Source organism: Penicillium paradoxum (genome assembly GCF_028828445.1).
Source record: "Penicillium paradoxum strain IBT 22861 chromosome Unknown utg000002l_segment0_segment0, whole genome shotgun sequence".
Classification (NCBI taxonomy): Eukaryota; Fungi; Ascomycota; class Eurotiomycetes; order Eurotiales; family Aspergillaceae; genus Penicillium; species Penicillium paradoxum.
In genome coordinates this window covers 2,561,134-2,584,844 of record NW_026643180.1, presented here as the reverse complement: position 1 = coordinate 2,584,844, position 23,711 = coordinate 2,561,134, and the positions used below count along the sequence as shown (strand labels likewise).

Genomic DNA, 23,711 nt, shown 5'->3' with positions numbered 1-23,711 from the left:
CTAAGCCCAGTTACTCCTATCTAAGTCCACTGGCTAGATTGTGCTTTACACTGCCATTCCAAGATTAGCGGAGTACTGAGCCACTCCGGAATCTGTACGGAGTACGGAGTATTCCGTATTGAATATCCCTACTCCGTACAGAGCACTTCGTATATGCTGAGATTTAATTCTATCCCTAAAATACCACGGCGAATATACGGAATACTCCGTACGGAGTATATAAACGTCTGTTAAAATTACTATCGAAAAACTCCACATTTCCCACAATATGCCCACAAGGATAGAATCGGGGTTTGTAGGCCAGTTTTGCTCAACAGAGACCCTTGAGCCAGGCATAGGTCGAAGTTCAGTTGAGCGTTATTGTGTCCATGTGGTAGGAACTACATATGTTGTAGGGGCTACTCACGGAGGACGGAGTACGGTGTGCGGTGTACATGATACTCCGTACCATACATATGTGAGGTACCACATTGAGGATAGCGATGTTTTCAAATTTAGAGATCCGATCGAGATCCACCGTCTATAACCATTAATTTTCGGTTCCATTGTCTCTTTCCGGGCCGATCACTGCAACAATGTGCATTATATTTCTTGGAAGGTTCCAAGGTTGCCCAGGTGCCCCCAGTGGAACGCGCGTGTTAACGTCAGCACCGAGGTAACCTTAACAACTGGAAAGCTTCGCCACTCTGACCAACCAACGAGAGGTCGCATAAAACCACCCAGAAAGATTTAATGGTTTTTTGGGGATTTTGCCACGGGATATGACCTTATCCTGCACTACGCTAACTACGCTAGCGGAACAACACAACCGATTACACTCGTAGTTCCAATATGTTCGCTCTCTGAGAGCAGAGTCTCAAGGGACGTACTTGGCAGGGGTACCAATACTTGCCTTCAAGTGAATACCAAGATAAGCGATGTGAAATGAGAATTGAATTCAAGTTCATTCGTTCAATCTCTTTGTTTTTCGCTTGTCAGACAAGCCAAACCCAAGACTCCAGTTGCAATGAAATGACAGACCCTCGAAACTCGATGTGAATAAGAAAGAACCGTTCAGGTCTCATAAGCATAAAGCAGACCAATATACGCCAAATGGATACATAAAATAAAAGCACAACGTGGCTAGCAATGAAACATAGACAGGAAATGAACGGGGGTTGACCAACGCCATCAGTGGTATTCAGATGGCCAAACAATAAGCTCTTCAATCCAAAATAATCAAGGCAAAGAGAGGTAGGGAATAATTCTTATAATATATCCAAATCCTAGTTCATCTGCCCGTCCTTGATCCGCAGGATGAAGTTGACAACCACTGCAGCCAGGAGCGCAATGGCGAGGATTGTAGGGCCGAAGCGGTCATCAATGCCGCTCTGCCCACGGCGGCGAATGCTCTGCGCACGCCAATGGAACGTTACTAGAGCGTAGATCATCGCCCCCATGGCGATAACGGTGAAGAGGGCGGCGGAGATGCGGCCGATGCGGTCGCCGAAGTTAAGAAGGCCGACGGCTAGACCACCGAGGATGACAGTGAAATTGAGCCATGAGAGGAAGGTGCGCTCGTTGGCGAAGAAGACTTTGGGCTCGACTCGGGTTGGGAGAGCAATTCGCTTGCCTGTTGGATGTTAACTAAGCTCGGAATGAAGGGGTTGAAAGATTGGAGGGGATGGCTGGGATTTGAGGGGGCAGTTGAGGCAATGGCCTTGTTTGGCGGCTTGTTCTCTTACCAAGCTGCTGAGCTTGGAGAATTGTCGGACTTACCTGGGGCGGTTTGGAGGAGAGGTTGGCTGGACATGGTGGATCGGATGAAGAGGTGACGTTGGCGGGTTGGAGTTGTGGGCGGAGAATGCGATCGGAGGTTGATAGAAGGGAAATCTCAGAAGAAAAACCCGAAACCGATGCAGCTACGGAAATTGAGTCAAAGCCAAAGGAAATTGAAGAAGCGAGCTGGAGTCGAGAGCGATGACTTTCCGCCCTGGGACTAGCGGATACAGCTCTGTTGCACGTGCGCCCGTGATTTGATGAGAGGATCAGGTGACTAAGTATATTACGGACTAGCGCGGGTTCTGGCTTATGATGGAAATCTTAAATATTAGACGATCTAATGCAGATAGCAGGAATCATTCCAGGCCAAAACTGTGAGAACAGCGAGAAGAGCGAGGTTTCTACGGAAAGTGGACTGGTTCTCTCCGTATTATGTGCTACAGAACTACCTAAATACAACGTTCCCCGCAAATAGCAATGGGCCGAGACCCTTAAGAGGTCTCAAGCTATAATATCGAACATCTACAATAGAGTAAACCTTTGATAGATTATTTATGGGACTTGATACGCATAGCCGGCATCATTGTCGTAAGGCACTACCAAAGTATACAAAGGTGCTAATTCATCTACATGTGAAAATAAAAGTAGTATCATTTACCGCGGCCTTTTGTCTCAATTGCTCTAGCATTTTCCATGATCCAACCTGTAGAAGCATTCAGCCCAACAGTGGCCAAATGCGTAGCTCAAGAAATAGTTACTTGATTCATAGGGACTGGTTTTTTGAAATGCCATACTATCTCATTAACGAATAACCAAAACAAGACATGAAGTGCAATCCTACCGGGGGACCAAAAGTCCTACATCATACGTCATATGTCATCCAATAGCCCTAAAGAGCTGAATCCTCACGAATCATATCGGCCGCCTTCTCCGCAACAGCGTATACACTGCTGACAATATTGCCAGAAACATTGTTCGGGAATACCGACGCATCCACAACACGCAGTCCTTCGACGCCCTTGACCCGCAATCTACTATCTACAGCGTCACCCATAGCGACAGACCCGTTGATATGGTACACACCCGCAACCAGGTCTTCCACTGATTTTCGGTTCGCATCCATATCCTGTAGGTCGATACTGGGCTCTGGACACGCACGCCGGAGGATTGATGGCTTCAGGTGCTTTGATTCCGCGACTTGGTCGATCCAACGGAGGCACGCGGCAAGGAGAGTCACGTCGGCGGGGTGTGCGCCGTAATTTGGCTGGATAATGGGGGTCTGGTTTGGGTCTGAATACTGGTTAGGATTTCATGTGGCTCATATAGAGGATCAGGCGGGATTCTTCGGGTTAGTTGCAACATACCTGCGCTCTCGATGTGGATAGACCCTCTGGCTGCAGGGTACTGCAGACCAAGTGTGAAGGTCACACCACCCGGTTTGGTTGGATCGGGTGGAGCGGCTGGATTCATCTTGTCACCGTCTATCATCGTCTTCGTATCCATGTTAGAGGGAACCGTAATTAGCTGCAGGTTGGCCGAGTGGTCACTTTGCAGATGCGCAATGACCTGGGCGAGTTGTTTCTCGTGGAATGCGCTGGTCGGCTTGACATCTCGAATGCTCTGGATCACATCTGCCAGCTCATCTTCCAAGAGGATCTTCTTCGCTGGGAAGAAGCCTTGCATATTAAAGATGGAGCTGAGTGGGCCTTCACCGGTCTCAGCATACTGCTTGCCGGCAGCTTGCATTGCCTCGGGCACTTGCAGAAGCGTATTTGCGGTGATTACGTGTGGCTTTACTTCCACCACTGCGAGAGTGATTATGTGGTCTTGGACATTTGCGCCGACGCCATTATTGGCGACTTTGCATTCGACGCCGGCGGCTTTCAAAATCTCCGGATTCCCGATTCCTGATAGCTCCAATATCTGCGGGGTCTTTATCGTACCACCGCTGACGATGACCTCGCGCCGTGCCGAGACCTGGTACTCGACTCCATTGTGAGTGAGAATTGCACCGGTGGCTTTTGTGCCGTCTAGCACTACCCTGTTGACAAGGGCCTCGCAAAGCACTTTGAGATTGGGGCGAGTTGCGCGGTTGTCCTCATAGTATCCGCGTGCAGCGTAGCTACGTTTTCCCTTGTTTGGTCCAGTTCGAGTCACAGAGCCGAGAGTGTGGTAGAAGCCGATGTGATCGCCATTCCACGGATCAGTGGGCTTGGTCGGGATCCCAGTTACCTCTTCACAGGCTTTGATGATATCATTTTCAATGGACAAAACTGAATCGTTGAATCCAGTGCGTATGGGCCCGCTTGTGCCATGGAACTCATCTACCAATGGCATCGTAGAGCGATCAATTATGGAATTGACTGGTTCGAGTGTCTGTTGATTCCGTAAGATTTCATCCAACACGACAGCGAATGAGATTAGAAATTCAGTGTACTTGGATCGTACCTGATGCTTCTTCATATAATGCTGCATATTCTTGGCAGACCATCCATCATCCTCCACCAATGCTGCCCAATCGTCGAAATCCTGAAGCGATGGCCGCACGTATATCATATAGTTGATGCCGCTGGATCCACCGAGAAGCTTTCCTCGCGTGATCTGGTGCTTTCGGTCATGATTGCCTTTCTACAGACAAACGAAACAGTTGGCAAATTGACAACAGACAGGCGATGTGGAGGAAACTTACCTGCGGTGCCGTATACATACACCAGTCGTAGTCGGGATTGCCCATCATATGCGAAGATGCCGCCGGGGTGTCAACCAATGGATCCCCGATGCGATACTTTCCTGCCTCAATGACACCGACGGTCACATTAGGGTCCTCACTGAGGCGTGATGCCACAGTAAGGCCAGCAGTTCCACCACCGCAGACCACATAGTCGAATGTGGTGCGTGTAAATTCCTCAATGGTGCAAGTTGGGGACGCCATTTTGCCCGGTATGTAAGAGAATGATTTTCCAGGAGAGTTATAATGGGGATATACACCTGTTAAATATTCTCCGGGACAATGGTATGTACAGTCTCTTGATTAAACTTATGCTTAGGGGCTGAAGGGTCAGTTTCAATCTCTTGGCTTACAGATGAGGCGACCAAAGCTAGGGTTAAGGCGTTCCCCTGGACTGCGCAGTCGTGAGGCTTATTCCTGATCTCGCGAATCTCGAGGATTTTCCGGATTTAGGATGAGAAGGAATCTTACAATTATGTAGAAGGGGTTGTGGACAAAGGCCTGTATTCTATAAACTTGAAGCCGCTTCTGTAACATTGCTACAACTCTTCTTCAACTCCAAATGCTTACATGCCCTTCGATCTCAATTATGTCCCTTCAAAGATCCCTAGTAGTTGAGTTGTTAGAGTAAGAGTGTACCCACCAAGCTCCTCCGGTGCAAAGCCCTAACCCATACATACTCCGGTCATCACTCATTGTACCTCCATACGAACATATACTTGCTCGGAGATCAGACCTGTTTCGGCGAAATCATTGACCAAAAGATGGCTCCATTTTCTCAGCTCTAAACTATACCGGCATATCTGACACCCCGCCGAGACTATCGTTTCAGCCGCATTGATCCGATCAGGCAATATATTTGTATGCAAGGTCCACCGCGGCTGAGAAACAACGCTCATGCTAAGTGACGATTCTCAGCTCCGTCTCTCAGCTGCGGAAAAACGCCCGCTAGTCCCCATTTCGCTCCATCGTGCGTGGGATCAGCAGCCACCACTTGGCCCACCGTCGGGGCTTGCAGCTCGCCCACTGTTGAGGTCTACTGTGTGGGACTCAGAGAGAGGAGGAGGGGGGAGTTGTATTAGGAAGGAGACGGAGCTCCCGACTAGCTATCTATCTAGGGTGATGCCTGCTACATCACATGACTCCTGTCTCAACACCCACATCGCTAAGTTATCATCCCGAAAATTTTGATCGATTTTGCCTGAGGGTCAGACTGCAAGTATTGAGTTTTTCCTCTGCGCCCCGATAATCTAACGAATACAACAGTTCGCCGTCAGATTATTGATATACGTCATCTGGATACCCTTAATGTGTTGGCTGACCCAACAGCGGAATCGGTTTAGGCCCCAATAATGTCATATTTTGTTCTGATTCATCAGTCGCGTAGTCTAGTCATGCGAGCAGACGTACGACAGAGATATCCACGCGTTGATGGTTGGAAAGTACCATAGTAACCGTAGAGAGAATGGCCCTGAATACTTTATCCCAGGTTTCTGACGTGAATCTGCGCTCGCTGCAATTCTCAGTCCTGACCAGTTCCCGAAAAGAGAAATAGATTCGTAGATTTGAATAAACCGCTTCAAAAATGCTATATGTACAATAAATTAGTCCCAAGTGTCGCTTTGAGCTTAAGTCATGCTGCGACTTTAAGCCTGATTCCAGTATATCTCCTTCTGATAATTAAAGCCGTAGCTTTCCCTGCACCCAAGTAAGAGCGCCCTCCCACCGCGGATCCCCATCTCTTAGAGCTTCGAACAACTCCCAGACCAGTGCTCTCCCTGCATTCCGTGCCCACCACCGCTTCCCATCGAGTTCCATCAGTAGCACACCCCAGTACATAAGAATGAGCAATGAAAACGGCTGCCGACATTTCAGACTATCCACAAAATCCTTTTGAATAGCCCCCAACCAAGCAAGTACAGGCGCCGGATCCGGCGAGCGCGCAAACTTGGCATAACAATGTCGCAAGTGCGTGATAACATCCTTATTAATACGGTGCTGTTCAGAGTAAATCCCGATCATAACCAGGTCGTTGAGCGCAGCTAGATGTGCCAGCGCTGCCCCAGTATCAGGGTCTACTTCAACAGGGGTGGTCTTCCAGTACTCGCCTTGCGAGAACAGTTGCAGATTAATCCATGACTTGCTGACCTGCAGAATCTTCTTCACGCCTTGCAATAGCTCAAACAGAACGACAATGTTCTCCGTGATGCTAGTACTCTCGTCCTTCGTGGCGGTCAGTCGCGGCGAGGCAATGCTGACAGCAATCATCACTATCGAATGCGCGAAGACGGCATTGCAGTTTTGTGGTGTGATGCTGTCAATCGCGTTGCGGAATGGCGTTATGCTGCGGTTGTAGTACTGCAGTCCTGTGTCAAGATAGAGCTGTGCTTCATATGGTGCAAGGCAGGTTGTTGCGATGTGCATTGAGGCTAGTGCCAAGATGCCATTCATTAAGTAGGGGTGTTTGAGGGCCAGCCTGGGGATGGCTGTTTGCCAGACTTTGCTCTCCGAGTCGCTGATACAGAGACTTGCATATGTTTCTGTTGCGAATTGGTGCATCAGTTCTAGGTTGTCAATGCCGAATGAGTTGCTTTGCGCTAGAGCAGTTGCGACTGGGGCTGATCCTCTCACGACTGGGCCTGGGCCAGGTGGCGCGGCTACGGGCCAGTCGTGGCCATCGAACGACCGGGGTGGGGGCACATCGGATGTTGAACTAGGTGGGGTAACCATATTGGCCGTCGTGCGACGAGCGGCGGCGACTTTCAGGTATGTGCATTTTAACTCGCGTGTTGTGCAGTTTGAGCATGGTGGCCCCTGCTCATCACATTTAACCCGCCTGCTTCTACATTGATCGCACCCGTTGCGAGATTTTGTGTGCGCTCGGAGAGGGGGCATATTCAAAGTTCATTGACATCCCGGTGAGCCCAAGAAGCCCCAATCATGAACATGGGCTGTGGACAAATGCGAGGGAACTATCCGAGATTAAGATTGACATCTTTTCCGTGTATCATGTGACTCGGGTCTAGAACAGTAGAAGTATACAGGTCGAATGGAACTTCTGCTATTTATGGTTCCATGGTACTTTTGTTATGTGATATGTATGGGCATTACGGAGTAGAATTGTCCAAATTGTCATACAATTACTCCGTACGGTACGGAGTATGTGCATCGTGGATGTGTTCGTGGTCTGGAAAATATATCCCGAGGCTTCCAGAGAGAGGCAAGGAACTATTATTCGAAGGAATCAAAAAAGCAGATCCCCACCCAAAGCATTTGAATGGAAACTCGAGGTACATACCTGACGTATTTAAAAGACAGCAGCTACAGCGAGATTTGTACGGCCACTATTAACCAAGCGACCAGACATCTTCCGAGCAGCACTAGTGTACTCCGTAGAATGGAGAAGATGAAGCAGCCACCCTAGCAGAAGAGCTACTCCAGGACCCATACATAGACTTGGAAGAAGTACGGAGTAGGCAGAGTCATATTCTTCTTACAACCTATGCCTGTAGTAGTCTTTTCTCAACCTATCAACATAAGCAATATCACCCCCCCTCACGGGCCCCGGGGAGCGGGAATAGAGGACAAAGAAGTACCAACAATAAAACAACCTTGGAGCCTCCCAAGGTTCCAATAGTTGATCTTACCTCAGCGATAGCTGGACCGATAACCGCAATACCCTTGGGTACGGCCCCAGTGAATTTTCCACGGCCCATGAATTCAACAGTAGTCTAGGTGGAGCCGCCGTCGGTGACTAGCCGAATCTGCGCGGTAATCACAGTGTTCATCGGCCCCGCCGGAAGAACGGGGGAAGCCTTCACGGACAGGAGACGATGAAGGGTGAGGCGATAGTATACGCGTCATCGAAGCAGATAGGGTTGTCAGAGGCCTCGGGGAAGTCTCCGTCGCTGATGACGGCCCGTAAATAGGCAATGTAACTGGCTTCTGTAGTCAAGTTGCCACCAGCTGCGATAAAATAGGCACCGCCTCCAAAGGCTGCAGAGAATGTTGATTCTAGTTGATAAAGGTCGGGCTTTGGGTGTTTTGAGACGCTTAAGAGGCACTGTCAAAGGCCAGGAAGATTTTGTCGTCGGTGGACCGGGGGAAATAGACCCAGCGTGTAACAGGAGAGGCCCTGAAAGCTCAGAACATGTCAAGATCTTATCCAATATTTAATTGGATGAAAGTGCTTGCATTCGAGGGTGGAGGCAAAGAACCTCTCGTCCTCCTTCTCATCAGAATAAAACCCGCCTTCGAGTTAGCGTAGAAGGGAATTCCATAATAACGTTGGAGAATACTCCTGAACGTAGTTCTTGAGTTCCTTCCCGTAGAAAGAACCCTCAAGATTCTCGATGGTAAAAATCATAGTTGAGAATGTCGGCTGGAAAAAAAGGTAATCTAGATGCTGATGGAATGATAGCCTCGGATATTAGATACCTTGGATATTAGATATCCACTGATGGTAGTACCCTAGAGGACAGAGCCAGCGCTAGCTAGGCCAATGACACCACCGGTGGGTATAAGATCAGTGACCTTCAGTTTGAGGATAGTATGTATAGTTCTGAATATTGGGAGTCTGCGTGTAAGTCAGGTGTAGCGGTAGGGAAACTGATTCTTTTATAGCCTTCAGGCTAGCAATTTGGTGAACCGATGGAGGAATCCATTTTTTGAGGGTAACAATGTCCTTGATCAAGCTCGGGCTAATCGTTCCTTGTCTTATTTTATGATTTTCGTGTCTGATTTGGACGACATCCTAGGTGGAAAAGTTGTCATCGGCGAGCAGGGTAGATGGGAAGATTTAAGTGAACACTCGCGGAGAGGTCAAAAATAACTCTGGTGGCACAAGAGCAGAGCGCAGGTGCCACACGATATCAACCGCAGTGACCACGATGGATCAAGGTAAGGTCAGAGAGAGATGCAACTCTACTGATGAGCTATAGACCGAGACCGAAACCGAGACCGAGACCGATGCGGGGACTTTCGCATACCATACATGTATGTACCTATACATACCGGATTGTCCCTGGTGGGTGGGGCTTTCCTATTTGAGCTGCCATCCCTTTTATGAGGGTGCTCAGGCTCAGGCTCACTGAGTAGATGTCAGCACGGGCTCAGATCAGTGATCATACTCAGACCAGTCACGTGTAAAATGACTGATGCTCAGTGAGCGGTCAGTGAGTGCTCATTAGCCCTATGTTGTAGATAAGATAAATTAAATCTAATTAGACTTTATAAAATAAAGATTCACAGCATTTGATAAGATTGTAAACTGATAGAAAGATACACTTACCTAAAGTTGAACCCCCGAATTAGGTGACGGGCCGAGATCTTCCGCTGTAAGCTTACAGACTGAAATATGCGTAAAGAATAGGGATTAATTAGTAGGTTTATAAGCGCTAAGACTATGCTTATGCATATAAACAGGCTTTGTTGGGGGCCTCATGGGCCCCATTAATGGGCCGTGGGCTTGGTTGGGCTTCGAGGGTAGGGCCCATAGCCCACTGCTGGTTGGGCCGTGGGCCTGAAGTCCGGGCCCAACCAGGCCCATTGCGGAGGTCTACAGCGGACGACGTACTCGGACTGGTTTTCCCGTCTCATCTGTTCTCATCCGCTCGATGCAGATCGATGGGTGTATGGCGATCAGTAGTCCGCATGTTATGGCGAACCCGATCCAGAGACATGTTTTGCCGACTGTTGGGAGGTAGTCGGTTATCCAGGCAAAAATGAATGATCCGATGAAGATGTATGAGTAGAAGAATGGTTTATAGTATGGGACTGTGTAGTATATTTTGTATGGCTTTCGTGGGCGCTCGTCGTGGGATTTGTTGGGGAGTAGGTGAGTGTTGTCTGACATTGTGAATATTTGGGGAGATAGATGGGGGAGTGCCTGACGAGCTGGAGGCCAAGCTAAGAAACGACTTTTGGAGTCGGAGCAAGGATCAGCGATCAGCAAACAAGCTATTTTCACTACACAATTTCGGGCAACAGGGGTCAGATTTTCCACAACTTGTCATCAGTCCGTCGCATCTTCATGTGATTCTCCAGGGCTAAGCAAAATCGCGCACGCTAGGCTTCTCCTATCCCCATAGTGCCTGAATTAAATCCAAGACCTCCATGGATGGTTGGGGGCGGCGAGGTCATATTATATATAACGTTGTTGAAGCACCTAGTCCGGGCTGCATGTACTATCGCAGACATGCTATAAACTTGACTATATCACGTCGTTTTCCCGTAATTGTTCCTACTTAGACGTTCATCTATTAGCACTTCAAACAATGCTGGTTTAGTTCCGTGGGAAAAGCGACCATCGTCTCGCGAAGAAGGACTTTGGTAATCACCCTCTTGTGCTGATGTTTCGATTCGATCCTTTCAAGCAATACGCTCATTATGAGGTAACTCAACCCGATCACTTAAGAGAGCTTTTTCTTTTCGCATCCCAACGAACTTTTCTCCATTGGCATCTAGTTTTCCCAGACATCAATACTAGGAAAACGCATACTTCACAATGACGGGATACGAAAGTGAGGTGGAGGAGTTCCTGGGCGACCTGCCTCCTTCCACAAACAGATACACCTACGAAGGGAAAGAGCAATTCCAAAGAATTTTGAAAATTGAACATGAGCGCCTATGCATATTGCCCCGTGACCCTTCAAGTTTCGATCCCACTCTCGAGATAAACGAACACTTCCTTATTTCCATTGATCCCTCCTCTTTCGAGCAAGACTTTCTTCTCCTTGATCCAATCACTGGTGATCGTCTTTTTTACAACGCGGCCTTACACCTCCTTCTCCTCAGAATGACAACGCCTGAACATGCTCAAGTTGCCGGTGAATTGCACGGTGCAGTCTTAAGAGCTTTGTTACCCATGCAGCTTGATAAAGCAATTCAAGTATATGGAACAGTGAACGTTCCCGTCGGCAACGGAAACGTGAAACAGCCAGATGGGGGCTGGGGCCCCATTCGGCGTCCTCGTGGTGTCGCCAATAGACCTGGGGTCGTCGTTGAGGTTGGCGTTTCTGAGTCTGAAAGAAAATTGCGCAACAACGCAAGAATGTGGGTGGATCCCGACAGAGGCGAAGCAAATATGGCAATCACCGTGAAGGTCAACCGAAAGAAGGCACAGATCAAAATCGACACTTGGGAATGGGACTCGGGTGCCCAAAATCCCCGTCCACGTGTCACCCAAGCCTGTGTGATCGAAACGGCCGGAGATAAGACCACAGTCTCGCAGTACCCACTTACAATACCCTTCCAGCACATCTTCCGACGATCCCCAGAAATCCCCAGAGAGACCGATGTCCGGCTTGACAAGCAGTGCCTCACCGACATGGCAACTTCGATTTGGGCTGCCCAAGGGGCGTGAGTTCCGTGAGAAAGAATCCCACCGCCTGAGAGTTGTTCATGTAGCGGCAAGACAGATCCAGACAATTGTCTATAGCGATAGACATGTGCATGACTTCTCTTGGAGTATTAGAACCAGAAGAGAGCTGTTGTATCAGTATTCAGAAGAATCAATCTTCCCTCGCTCACCATGTTTAAGGATCCAACTAGATGCTAGCGAGATCAATGGAAATTGAAAATCATATTTACAATATACTAAGGATCTGGTCCAGCTGCTTCGATGTTAAATCCAAGCATTTCATGAAACTACATATGTACATGTAGTCTAATCTAGAGTTTTGAGGACTCGCTCAAAGACCGATGCCCAAATACCACCCTAGAGGGTAATTCAACACCCCAAGCGATCTTACAATCCAACCGTGTATGTTCCTCACTCCCCAAAGTCGGATCGGAGGCCTGATATGGCTTGATAATATCCCGGCAGACGAACTCGCCCACACCACCCTCCCCTAACAGAATCCATCTGCGAGCGATTTCTATCGCTGCCTCATCCCTATCACGTTCCGCATCTAAAGTCAAGAGAGCTCCGGTAAGAATCTAGGCGAAGGTAAAAATAACTCTCCGGGTATCGGCTAGTAGCGTAGCGTGCGGACGAGTAGACATCACGCGAGAAAGGAAGGAAGTTAGAGCCTACTTTAATATTGTAAAGGAATACTAGGTTTTCAGGCTAGCACCTATTGGTCAGGCAAGAAAGATAGATGGAAGGGAAGACAGTATAGTGTTCTTCGTGCAGAGACTAATTCTTGCCAAGATCAGGATTGGGGAGAGAAGGGGACCACCTTTTACCTCTTCGTCCCTGACCCGTACCCATCATAATGAGAAGCTCACTTTCGTCACATTGAGAGCCTCACCTTGCTTCCATGACTCATTGCTGTCATAATGAGAGTTCCACCTTACTCTCGAGTCAGGGTATCACATGATATCAGGACCAAGGGTCCTATTAACAAAGGGGTCAGGCACACATGTGAACTCCATTTTCCATGGTCCTTTTCTCTTACAGCCAGTCCTTTTTTGATGGGCGATCTAAATGAGAAGGGTTGCACGTGATGGGCTTAGCGTGTCGCATTTTATTGATGTAGCTTACTCAGGGCGCTCATCCCTACAGTGGACTCAGTGAGCACTTAGTGAGCAAATCAGAGTGCTCAGATGATCATCAGTGACTGGACCAGGGTGCTCAGGGGATGATCAGGTGATGCTCAATGATCAAAAAGCGGCAAGGGGTGAGCACTAAAACGGAAAGGGAAAGGTCTCGAGTGCCAGGCATTATCCGGCACATATGTATCATACAACAGATATGTTGTATGTAGTAGATCGATCCAACTCGCAAACGGTGTGATGTTACAATATTTCCCACAACACATTTGATGGGATTCATTCAATTTGTTTCGGTTCTCTCCGGTTTCCGAATTTATGTCCCCAGCCTCCAATTAAATATACATGGGACCCCGTCTTACGAGACACCCTTTTTAGCCATACAACATATAGTCTTTCTATGTAAAACTCAGTACATACGACCATAGGGTGTGGAAAACAGGGCTTCCCGTCCGCTCAGCCGTACTTAAGCCACACGCCGGTGAGTTAGTAGTTGGGTGGGTGACCACCAGCGAATCCTCACTGTTGTATGTTTTCTTTTTTTCTTTTTGCTTGTTATTTTATAATTCATTTTGGAGTAAGGATCATTATTGATGGAAGCAGGATAAACACAACTTGAAGAGCATTGAGTTTGATATAGATCGAATCCAAGTCTTTATAGTCACTGTATCAAGGGAACACCAAAGAAGTAGAAAGTGGAAACCGAACTAGGAAAGCTTCTTTCCCTCTCAGGATACATACTCCTTCAGTTCAAAAAGTCTCCCCCCGTCTCCTTCAAAACCAATTGGTATTCGGGTTCGAATTGCATATACATGACCTCGGGAGTGCTTGTTCCTTTCTTGGTGTAGAGTGCAACTTCATCATCAACCAGAGTCTTCTTTAAAACTCCTTCGGTCGCCCCAATTGACCCAGGTGCTGTCGAAGATTCCACTAGAATCTGCGTCTGACAAGCTCTCTCCAGGGCGATAAAAAAGGCGGCCGCTTCCGCAACCGTCCCTCCAGAAGTGAGAAGTCCATGGTTCTGCATTATCAGGTTCTTGTTTTTGGGGCCAAGGTAATCAGCTATCCGTTGGCCCTCTCCCTCTGCGAAGACAACGCCTCCAAAAGCTGGATATACTGAAAGATCATCGTAGAACATGCAGGTATATAAATTTTGACAAGAGTGTCAGTAAGACTGCGGGTACCCTTTGTGTACTAAATATTACCTTGATTCAACATTTCAATTCCCCTACCAAAGGTACTCCAGGATCTTCCAAAGGGGCTATGCATATGGCAAGCTGCATGAATATCGGGTCGCCGCTGGTGAATTGCTGAATGAATAATAAAGCCGGCCGTATTGATAGGCTTATTTGCGCCAGCAACCCTGTTTCCTTTCTCGTCTACTCGAACCATATCAGAAACCTTGAGAAGAGCGAAGTGTACTCCGTATGGGTTGATCCAGAACGTGCGGGGTTCGATGGGGTCTGGAAATGTCAGAATCTCTAGATGGACAACGAGCAATATCTCCAGAGCACAAGAACTTCAATTAGACGAACATGACATAACTCTCACACTGATATGGCCACTGCTACAATCTGAGAATCCCAGTTTCGCGAATATGCGAAAAGCGCCCGCCATCTGCTCGAGAAGCCATTTCCGCTCTGTTTCTTTATCGCTAGGCCGCGGGATGTGGTGAAGCCTTTTACTTCTCCATTGGTGCCGCTTTCTGTGTTCAAGGCAGAAATATTCGTTGGTGGTTCAACAGTGGGCAAGACTGACGACATTTTGTGTATCTTGTGCTTTGGATGATAATGATAATCGCGAATCTGGGCTGATGATGCGAACGATAGCCAAGGTAGGTAAATGTTAGCCCCGCAAACCCATGAACAGGTACATTGCATTTTGTATTAGTTGTCAGAATCAACAGAAGCACGTAATTGCCCAGTCAGAATTCCTGAAATTCCTGAGACACAACAGAAAGATGAGCCATAACTTCCCTCATCGACCAATTGAAATTGCTTTTGTAAAGACACTAAAGAAACAGTGACAAAAACAGTACCTTGGTACAACTAATCGAAACCATAAGTAAATGAAGAAGTGTTGGATAGGTGGATCTGCCTTGAGTGGGAAGGAATCGGAAGGACTTCGTAAAAGTCTAGGTGGAACGGCATGCTACTATAATCTCCCAGATTTAGACAAATGTGTTATAAGTTGAGGGAGTTTTAATTGAAACTGACTTGTAGTGCCTCCAACGTGTGAGTGACTTGAGAGGTCGGATATCCTCTTCGGTTCCCCAACGCGGGAATCCTCCGACCTCCAATGTAAGGCGATAAGCTAGATACCTCGTCTTTTGCCACATCGTATCCTCATCTTCGGGCCTAGGAACTCCCAAGATGGGAAGCGTCATAATTCTGTTCGTTTGTTCTTGGAGCTTCGTAGCTTCTTCAGCCATCATATTCTTCTCATGGCGTTGCAACATCTCAGCAGACCAAGGCGAGAAGGATCGAGCTGTTACTGGCTAAATATCTTCTTCAGGGTTAAATTTGTGAACTTGTGCACAAGAAAGACTGTCAGAGTCAAAAGATAATTCCGTGGCGTCACTCAGATTATCAAATAGTTGTCGCAGGCGTTCGAAGTTGCGGCCATGGGTATGGGCTGTAGTGTCAGAGCTCTTGAGACTGGCGAAGTGCCTGAAGCTGCAGAGACTGCAAAGGGTGGAATGTTGACGGGAAGTCATGTTGAGGTTTGGTGGGAGGGAAGTCGTGAGAGTCAAATAGCTGGAGTGAAGTGGTGGAAGTGAAGTAAGTGCTGGGGGTAAACCTTAGAAGTGTTTAGATCAAACGAATGTTCCAAATTTAGTCAAAGTCAACCTTATGTATTTGTAGGCTGTTTTATAGCACAGAGAAATGGTTTGATTTTATCTACTACTCGCACCACTCAAAGTTCACACAGAACAAAGCCCCATGGAAACTCGGGCTTCATTCAATAACTAGCAGTACAAGTCTTCAGCCACATTATTACATCTTGAATAGACAATAGCCATTCTCACAAATTCTTAAACCTTGACTGAAGCCACTCTTGCTGTCAGATTTCGAACAGCGCCGAAGGGGATCGGGACTTTCGGCTTCCTGTATCCCTCGAGATATGGAATGCGATCTTCTTCTGTCGGGTAGTCAGCATCAACTTGTCGCAACAATCAATTATTCAGCGAGAAAAAACCACAAAACATACCAAAGAAAGGCCGAACCCAGCTCTTTGGCGCTGCACCAAATTTATGACGCTGATGGCATTTTCGGAATTGTTGAAGCTTGGATTGACCCTCATGGCCTCTACCACGCGTGCTGCGCGAGTCTTGGCTGCCACCTCGACAGTGACATATTGATTCTCTACAGAACCTAGCGTGTCGTAAAGGTGGAGGTCCTTGGCAACTTTCGCCCAGATATTAGGGTCGAAGTGCACATTGTCGCCGAAGTAGATGTCGTTCCGTGAGAGCGACCCGTCAATTTCAATATCGTCATATCTAGCCAAATCAACGAGACTCTAGGTCGATAAGTTTCCTGTAGTCGTGAGGTTGAAGTTCACGGCTAGCTCGAAAACACTGTCCATCGAAGGAAGCTCGTAGTTATAACCACCCGAAATGGCGTGTTGGAAGGTGGACAAGTCGATGTTTTTTCCTAAGCGAGGAAGCCAGCCGTGGTTGGCCAAGGCGTTGAGACTAGGGCATGGAGACCGACCTGCAATATCTGTTTAGTGGCTTTATGGGGAAATTGGATGGTGATTCTGAATGACTCACTGTCAGTTGGTAGTTGTGCACGGTATTCATGGCCTTCAGGCTCCCAGCCGTACGAGCTGGCTGCAAGGCTGAACTAAACTGTCTTGAGCAAGTCGAGCTTCATGGTTTTTATGTTGTTATTTACGTTGAACTTGGTTGAATTGGATTGTGAGAACGACGTGTAGGTCTCCTAAGTCAGAAATTGATTATCTCTTATATATCTTCAAGCCATCTTGGAGTATTGTAGACTGATTCTTTGTCAATGAGCGTATCCATCTGGGAAAGGCTAGCCCGATAATCCCGGAGCGTATCCTATACGCAAAAAATGCAGCGTATATTCGAAATGTTGACGCATTCTCAGCCTCGTCAATGCCCCGCCGTGCTGATTGGCATAAAACCATACTAACAGGTACTGTGTGCAGTTTGGATTATCTCTGGGAGTAAGACTGCTGCGGCACAGCTCAAGCTCATGAGGCTTGTCAAATCAATTTCAAAGATCAAGAAGGATCCGCTTTTTATCTTCTGGATGAAAAGTTTAATTAGCACCTTGTCTTCTCTATAACTACACATACTCTTGATTTCGAAAGATTGATAATGGAATTATAAGTCATCTACTTGAAGAAGGCAAAGTACCCACGTATTTTGATTTACAGTACTCCGCACTGTCAACTCCATCGCTGCAAAGGTATTCACTATGCTTAGATCCTTGGATTGTCATAGAGAGATCACGCAAAAAAAAGATTCCAAATTCCGTAGCATTCAATAGGATTCTTCGGATTGTCATCAGCTTATCTCATAGGGATGAATTAGGTTTGTAGAATCCGAGGTATACGAAGTGTAGAAGATGATCACAGATGGTGTACGGCTAAAGTGAGTTTGTCGTCAGAAATAACTTATTCCTCGAGGGGGTATTATTTGGGGAGTTGACATCCTTTTTCTTTTTCCTTCTTTTTTTTGGGGGGGGGCACAACACAGTGTGTAATTGAGCCCTACAAAATAAGGATTCTCAAGATAACCAATAAGCACTATACAGAGTACTCCGTAGCTGGATATACGATGTATTTGTCAACCCCCTGACTCCTACCTGGGCACCTAAGCGAATACGCACTTGCATGAAGCTTATTCTCTTGGCATTTAGTGCGAGAGATCCCTAATCAAACGGCAATTGCAGATCATTCAAAGGGGCATCTCATCTCCTAACTACTTATATTAAACACTCGGACAAACCTGCTAGGGACCAGAAAACTAAAATCTGACCTATCTACATATGTTGTACTCCGTATATCATAGGCATGAAACACCTGAAACGTCGCGTGTAAGCAGAAAGACTTTTTGACCGTGGGGTCTGAACGCCAAGCGTGAACACATGGGGGCGCAGCTTCTAAGCTGTTGTCATGCTTCACGACATATTCGGAGATATGTTATCTTCAGGGGCTGCGACCGGGCTGTGATTCACAGCCTCAACTCCCGTTTTTTGGGGCAAATTGAATTTTCCTCACCAATCTCACCTCACATGCTCAGTGATAACCTTGAGGAGATGTTCGATTTCCGAATTAGTGGCCCACGTCGCTGATGTCCAGCATAACGATATAGGGCTGAGTACCCTATATCCCGTAATGTTCTAAGTAAGGGCAACTATTTGGAATCGTCAGGGATATGCTGTTGGCTAAGACACTAGATGATCGACTGGGAATGACCAACCTAGAATGGAGTCCCAACATAACCATCCTTATAAGCTTCGGCTGAAAGAGCCTTAGACATTTCGTTGTTATAACTTTCTTCGCTTACCATTTTCAATTGTCAAGCATGGATAAATCAGACCAAGGCAGTACCTGCACAAACTATAAGGCGCGTAGATCTCACAGAAAGTCGCGATTTGGTTGCGAAAAATGCAAGTTACGCAGAATCAAAGTACGCATGATATCCAATGAGAATTTAAGATATAATTTTGCTAAAGACAGTATACAGTGTGACGAACAAAAGCCAAAATGCTCAAGATGCAATAAAATGAACTTGATTTGCAAATATCCCACAAAGAGCTGTGATACAAAAACACTAGAGCCAACCTTCGGACAAGAGATAGAGATATTCGAATTCTCTCAAATAGATTTTGATGAAATCAGCTCTAAGACTTCTCGTGGCTCATCTACGGCTATAGGAAGCCCAAGATCGTCTCTATTATATATACCTACGCAGTGACCATTGAGCTTGCCGAGACACAATATAATTCCCGACAATTTCTTACTATCCTAGACAAAACTGCTGCCATCTATAGAAGCTTTATTGTTCAATCACTATCTCGAGCACACTAGCAAAGATACGACCGTTAACGATAAAGAACAGTATATTTTATAGATCGGCATTCCTAGTCTCGCCTTCGAATATAAGCTACTTATGAAATCTGTACTCGTATTCTCGGGAGTATATAAATGCTACGATATAATCAACTAGGCGAGGATAGAACGCGAATAAGTTCAGTTACTACTCTCTATCGTAGATCGTTATTATATAGAATCACTACGGAAAATCTAAACCACTCTCTCTAAAACCAAATAATACGACTATATCCTTGTAAAAGCGGCTATAATAGGAATGTACGGGTCGAGCAGTGTTAAGGCAAGTGGGCCTGACACCACTTGCAAAACTAGGAAGTAATGGTAAGGTAGAGCGTTTACCAAAAGAGCCACTATGACGACTAACTAGTCGTCTTGTCAGGTTACCAACCTAAATACCCAATATGTGCTACGAGATATACGCACCATATTCGTGCTCCGCACGTTAGGTTGAAACAAGCAGCTACCGCATTCGAATCTAGTTATTAGAAATAGTATCCTTCGACGATCCTAACCTAGGCGCTTTTATACCTAAGAGTTATTAATAGATAAGTCTCTTTAGCGCTATACGTATCGCTTATATAGGTCTGCTTAATAATAGGCTTAGAACTAAGGATATAGTATAGCTTACCACGGCGACTTCCCCTATGTTACGACCCTCTGCTAGGAGAGTGCCTCACAGGCTGGATCCCGCCTGGTCCTGTGACCCAGAACCCGTGACTAGACCTGGCAGTGACCCGCGGGTGACCCTCACGACCCTCGAACCGCCCCGCCACTGGGGCGGTTCGAGGGTCCAACCTTCCGACCCGGAGGGTAGTCCACCTAGAGGTTGGACCCTCGGAGGGTCACCCGCGGGTGACCCTAAGGGTCGTCAAACAGGACAAACAAGCAAGTTTTATGATAAAAATAAATTTTATGAAAATAATTATGAAGATCCTATTATATAAGCAGATCTATACATCCTAATTTGGCTTAGCTCTGTATATTTATGCATCCGAGGGTCGCTGCGGGTCATGGAGGGTCACCCGCATGCGACCCTCATAGAACCAGGGTCAGGGTCAGGGTCGCTCACAAGCGACCCTGACCCTCGGAGGGGCGGGTGGAGGGTCCAAGATCATGGACCACCCGGAGGGTCACTGCCAGGTCTACCCGTGACCCAGCAAGGGTAGCACGACCCCCCGCCAGAGACTGCACTAGGAAGACTGAGTCCTGCCGGGTCAGGTGACCTAATCCCGTGACCCGCCAAAGGTCATCTATATAGAGACTGCTAGGGGAACTTAGCTCTTTAGCGATTAGTTTATAAATATACTAGCACCCTACTATTCCTTCACTCTAGTTCTATATTACCTACTAGGACCCGCTAGTACGCCGGTCCTAACATTCTAATCGCTAAATCTCAATTAAACTAGACCGTTAGAATACGTAATATTAACGACCTAACGTACGAGCGACCGCCTAAGGGGAGCCTTAGCCCCGATCGCGGAAACGAACGACGTCCCGGGACCCCTATAACCCCTACTAGAAGAGGTAGAGATATAGGGAGTCGACGATAACCCTTAGGAGAAAACCCGCCGGATCCGATAACCCCGACTAAGGTAGACGAGGAGGCGGAACTCTAAGAGTTAGAGACCCTTAAAAGACGTCTAGCTCTAGTAAAGGAGAAAAATAGAATCCGCGCGGAGCTATAGGACGAAGAAGAAAATATAGTAATCTTATAGGCGAAAATATAAGGATCTAGGATCCGTTAGGGTTCGCTAGATAGTACTACTAGCTAAACTACTTACTAACTACCTAATATTACCTATATAAACTTAATTATATTATAAGGAAGTACCGGAGGCTATCTATCCTATTAAAAGAAAGTAAGAGAACTATAAATATCTTATAATATAATAATATATAGAGCTAAGAGTTTAGACGAATATAATCTCTTTAAATCGAACTAGGAAGCTTTCTAGAATAAATACCCTAACTAATTCACTAACGATATATATAAAGTAGACCGAGTAATTAAGTTCCTAACGCTAAAGGTTAATATAATATAGATAGAATACTATAGGAATAATCTAGGTATAATATTTACTTAGTTAGTCTTTAAAATATAGGCGCTCGCTTAGGTTACTAACCCTATCGAGATATAATAAGAAGCTAAATATAACTAATAGTAGATAATATAAGCTAAGTACTAAGATATATACTAATATACCTTAAAACTTACTAGACTCTATAACCGCTTAAAAGATATACTAACTAAATAGATAAGAATTAACTATTTAGAGATAGGTATTATTAAGGAGATATAAGACGAAATAAGGAGATTTATAGCCCCTATTATAGATTAATAGAATAACTAGGTAGCTTTCTATAACTAAATTAAGAAAGTAATACTAGGTAGGATATTATATCTTAGGGAGGCTAGGAAGATAATACTAAGAAATACTATAGACTTATAAGGATCTAGTAGAAGGCCCTTTAAAGGAAATAGTATCTTCCCTATATAGTAAGCTACGACTACTATAGAGAGTAGAAAAGCTACTATAAGGTCTAAATAAGACTAGAGCGGAGATAGTAAATTCTATAACTTCTATAGTATATTACGAGCTAGATCTTTAAAGAAAGAGTGTAATTTAACGAAAATACTAAGATAGAGAAAGAAAGGAAAAGAGGAAAAGGAAAACTTACTATTACTAAGTTTTAGAGAGTCTTCGAGTTATAAACCTTATAAACCTCGGACCTACTCTACGATAGCTATAGTTACGTAACTTAGTTTCTTATCTATAATCGTTATATACTCCCCTATCTAAATTATATTTAGTCCCTAAATACTAGCTTATCGTTATCTTCGTAATCTTATAATAACTTCTCGCTTTCTATAGCTTTAATCTAGTAGTGTAGACATACTAAGGGTCCGGGCTTTATAGGATATTTTTTATAGAATTCCTTAACCTTTTCTAGTATATTTTTTAGATTACCTACTAGATACTATTATAGGTCTATATTATATCTTATCTACTCTACTTAGTATTAAAGCTTCTTATAATATATATAAGTATCTAAGATCTTACTAACTTTCTATTTATTAGTTTTATTTATCGTAATAGGTAGTATTAGATCTTTATATTACCCTTATAGTAGCTTAGTTTTCGATACTTTATATAGTTTACTAGGATAGAAAATAGGGTATATCTTTATTAATCCTAGAAGATCTAACTTATATAAATTCCTAACTTTCTCTATAATTATATACGGTCTACTTATAAAGTAAGATAATTTCTAACTTAGTCTATTAAGTAACTAATCCTTTATTATAATAAAAACTTAATCTCCTATCCTAAAATCCTCTTTCTAACGATATTTATTTACTTATTAGATCTAAAGTTTCTAGGACTTATTAATCTATTTCTTTATCTTAGACTATATATCTTATAATTATAAGAATATATCTATTATATCTTATTTATTAGCGGAGATATATTTAGGATCTTTCTAGTTAAAGGTTATTATAGGCTTATACCCCCTCTTTATAAAGAAAAGAGATTTCTTAGTAGTATTTTATAGTAGAATAGATATTATAAAGTTAATTATAAGTAAAATCTTTAACTAATTATCTTAATTTAGTTCTATATATAAATAAAAACGCTAAACTATATACTAATTTATAATCTTACTCTAGTTATTAGTTTAAAAATAGTATATAGTTAATAGTTTTTTTTTAATTCTTAGTATTTAATAGAACTCTATCTAGAACTTAGAGATAAACTATTTATCTTAATCTAATATAATAGTCTCTAATATTCTTAAAATACGAATAATATAGTCTATAAAAAGTTAGACTATCTATTATATATTTATATCTTTATAATAAGGAATTAAGATTAGTCGCTTACTTAGATAGTCTATAACTATAAATACTATATTAAAGTTATATCGATCTTTTAGAAACGATCTAAAATCTATTAAAATATACTATTAGAGTCGATTAAGGATAGATAAAGGATAGAGAAATCTAAGTATTTTATCCTTCTATAACTTTATCTTTTTATATACTAAATAGTTATCTATATATTATTATATATTATTAGTCTATTTAGACTAATAATAATAGATAGAGACTAGCTTCTTTATTTTCTTAACGCTTAGATATATAACTAAAGGCTAGTAATAGACTTTATCTAATAACTAAGTATATAGATCCTCTTAATTAGGTACCTCTAGCTTATTATTAAATAGTAAGAGTCCTTTCTCTAACTACTAATAAAGATTTTCTTTATCTTATATCTTTTATTTTAACTCTTTAAGATCTATATCTATATAGTTTACTTATTTTATATAGTTAATAATCTCTTCTATAGCTATCTATATTAGCGCTAATAAGATAGGGTAGATACCTTCTTTAAGATAATTATAAAGAAGTAGAGTAATAAACTTACTTCTATCTTTATATAGTATATCCTTCCTTAAGAGGGCGTTAGTAATAATATTTCACTTTCTAGGATAATATTTAATTATAAAATAGAATTAAGAGAGGAATTCACTCTATTAAATCTATTATTAATTTAGATATCTTACTATTATAAAATACTCTAAGGACTAATAGTCTATAAGGATTCTAAAACGATCCCTTTAAGTAAGACTTTCTAACTTT

The 23,711-nt window shown here is 44.3% G+C and overlaps 7 protein-coding genes across 7 annotated transcripts; 1 reads left to right on the top strand and 6 right to left on the bottom strand.

Moving 5' to 3' along the window:
- Window positions 1-1,265: 1,265 nt before the first annotated feature.
- Window positions 1,266-1,792, bottom strand: N7457_000944 (putative vacuolar transporter chaperon Vtc1; the record flags this gene model as incomplete). The annotated part of the gene is made up of 2 exons (XM_057171990.1): window positions 1,266-1,612; window positions 1,759-1,792. 2 exons carry the CDS (start codon window positions 1,790-1,792, stop codon window positions 1,266-1,268), a joined length of 381 nt encoding a protein of 126 aa, XP_057035893.1.
- An 858-nt stretch (window positions 1,793-2,650) lies between these two features.
- On the bottom strand, window positions 2,651-4,693 carry N7457_000943 (GMC family oxidoreductase; the record flags this gene model as incomplete). Its single annotated transcript, XM_057171989.1, has 3 exons — window positions 2,651-3,051; window positions 3,126-4,389; window positions 4,451-4,693. 3 exons carry the CDS (start codon window positions 4,691-4,693, stop codon window positions 2,651-2,653), a joined length of 1,908 nt encoding a protein of 635 aa, XP_057035892.1.
- Window positions 4,694-6,169: 1,476 nt separating this feature from the next.
- On the bottom strand, window positions 6,170-7,219 carry N7457_000942 (uncharacterized protein; the record flags this gene model as incomplete). Its single annotated transcript, XM_057171988.1, has 1 exon — window positions 6,170-7,219. One exon carries the CDS (start codon window positions 7,217-7,219, stop codon window positions 6,170-6,172), a length of 1,050 nt encoding a protein of 349 aa, XP_057035891.1.
- A 3,775-nt stretch (window positions 7,220-10,994) lies between these two features.
- On the top strand, window positions 10,995-11,852 carry N7457_000941 (uncharacterized protein; the record flags this gene model as incomplete). Its single annotated transcript, XM_057171987.1, has 1 exon — window positions 10,995-11,852. One exon carries the CDS (start codon window positions 10,995-10,997, stop codon window positions 11,850-11,852), a length of 858 nt encoding a protein of 285 aa, XP_057035890.1.
- A 1,875-nt stretch (window positions 11,853-13,727) lies between these two features.
- Window positions 13,728-14,120, bottom strand: N7457_000940 (uncharacterized protein; the record flags this gene model as incomplete). The annotated part of the gene is made up of 1 exon (XM_057171986.1): window positions 13,728-14,120. One exon carries the CDS (start codon window positions 14,118-14,120, stop codon window positions 13,728-13,730), a length of 393 nt encoding a protein of 130 aa, XP_057035889.1.
- Window positions 14,121-14,529: 409 nt separating this feature from the next.
- On the bottom strand, window positions 14,530-14,745 carry N7457_000939 (uncharacterized protein; the record flags this gene model as incomplete). The annotated part of the gene is made up of 1 exon (XM_057171985.1): window positions 14,530-14,745. One exon carries the CDS (start codon window positions 14,743-14,745, stop codon window positions 14,530-14,532), a length of 216 nt encoding a protein of 71 aa, XP_057035888.1.
- Window positions 14,746-16,045: 1,300 nt separating this feature from the next.
- N7457_000938 (Chloroperoxidase) lies at window positions 16,046-17,009 on the bottom strand (the record flags this gene model as incomplete). The annotated part of the gene is made up of 6 exons (XM_057171984.1): window positions 16,046-16,123; window positions 16,193-16,501; window positions 16,544-16,695; window positions 16,755-16,827; window positions 16,879-16,923; window positions 16,983-17,009. 6 exons carry the CDS (start codon window positions 17,007-17,009, stop codon window positions 16,046-16,048), a joined length of 684 nt encoding a protein of 227 aa, XP_057035887.1.
- Between the last annotated feature and the right edge of the window lie 6,702 nt (window positions 17,010-23,711).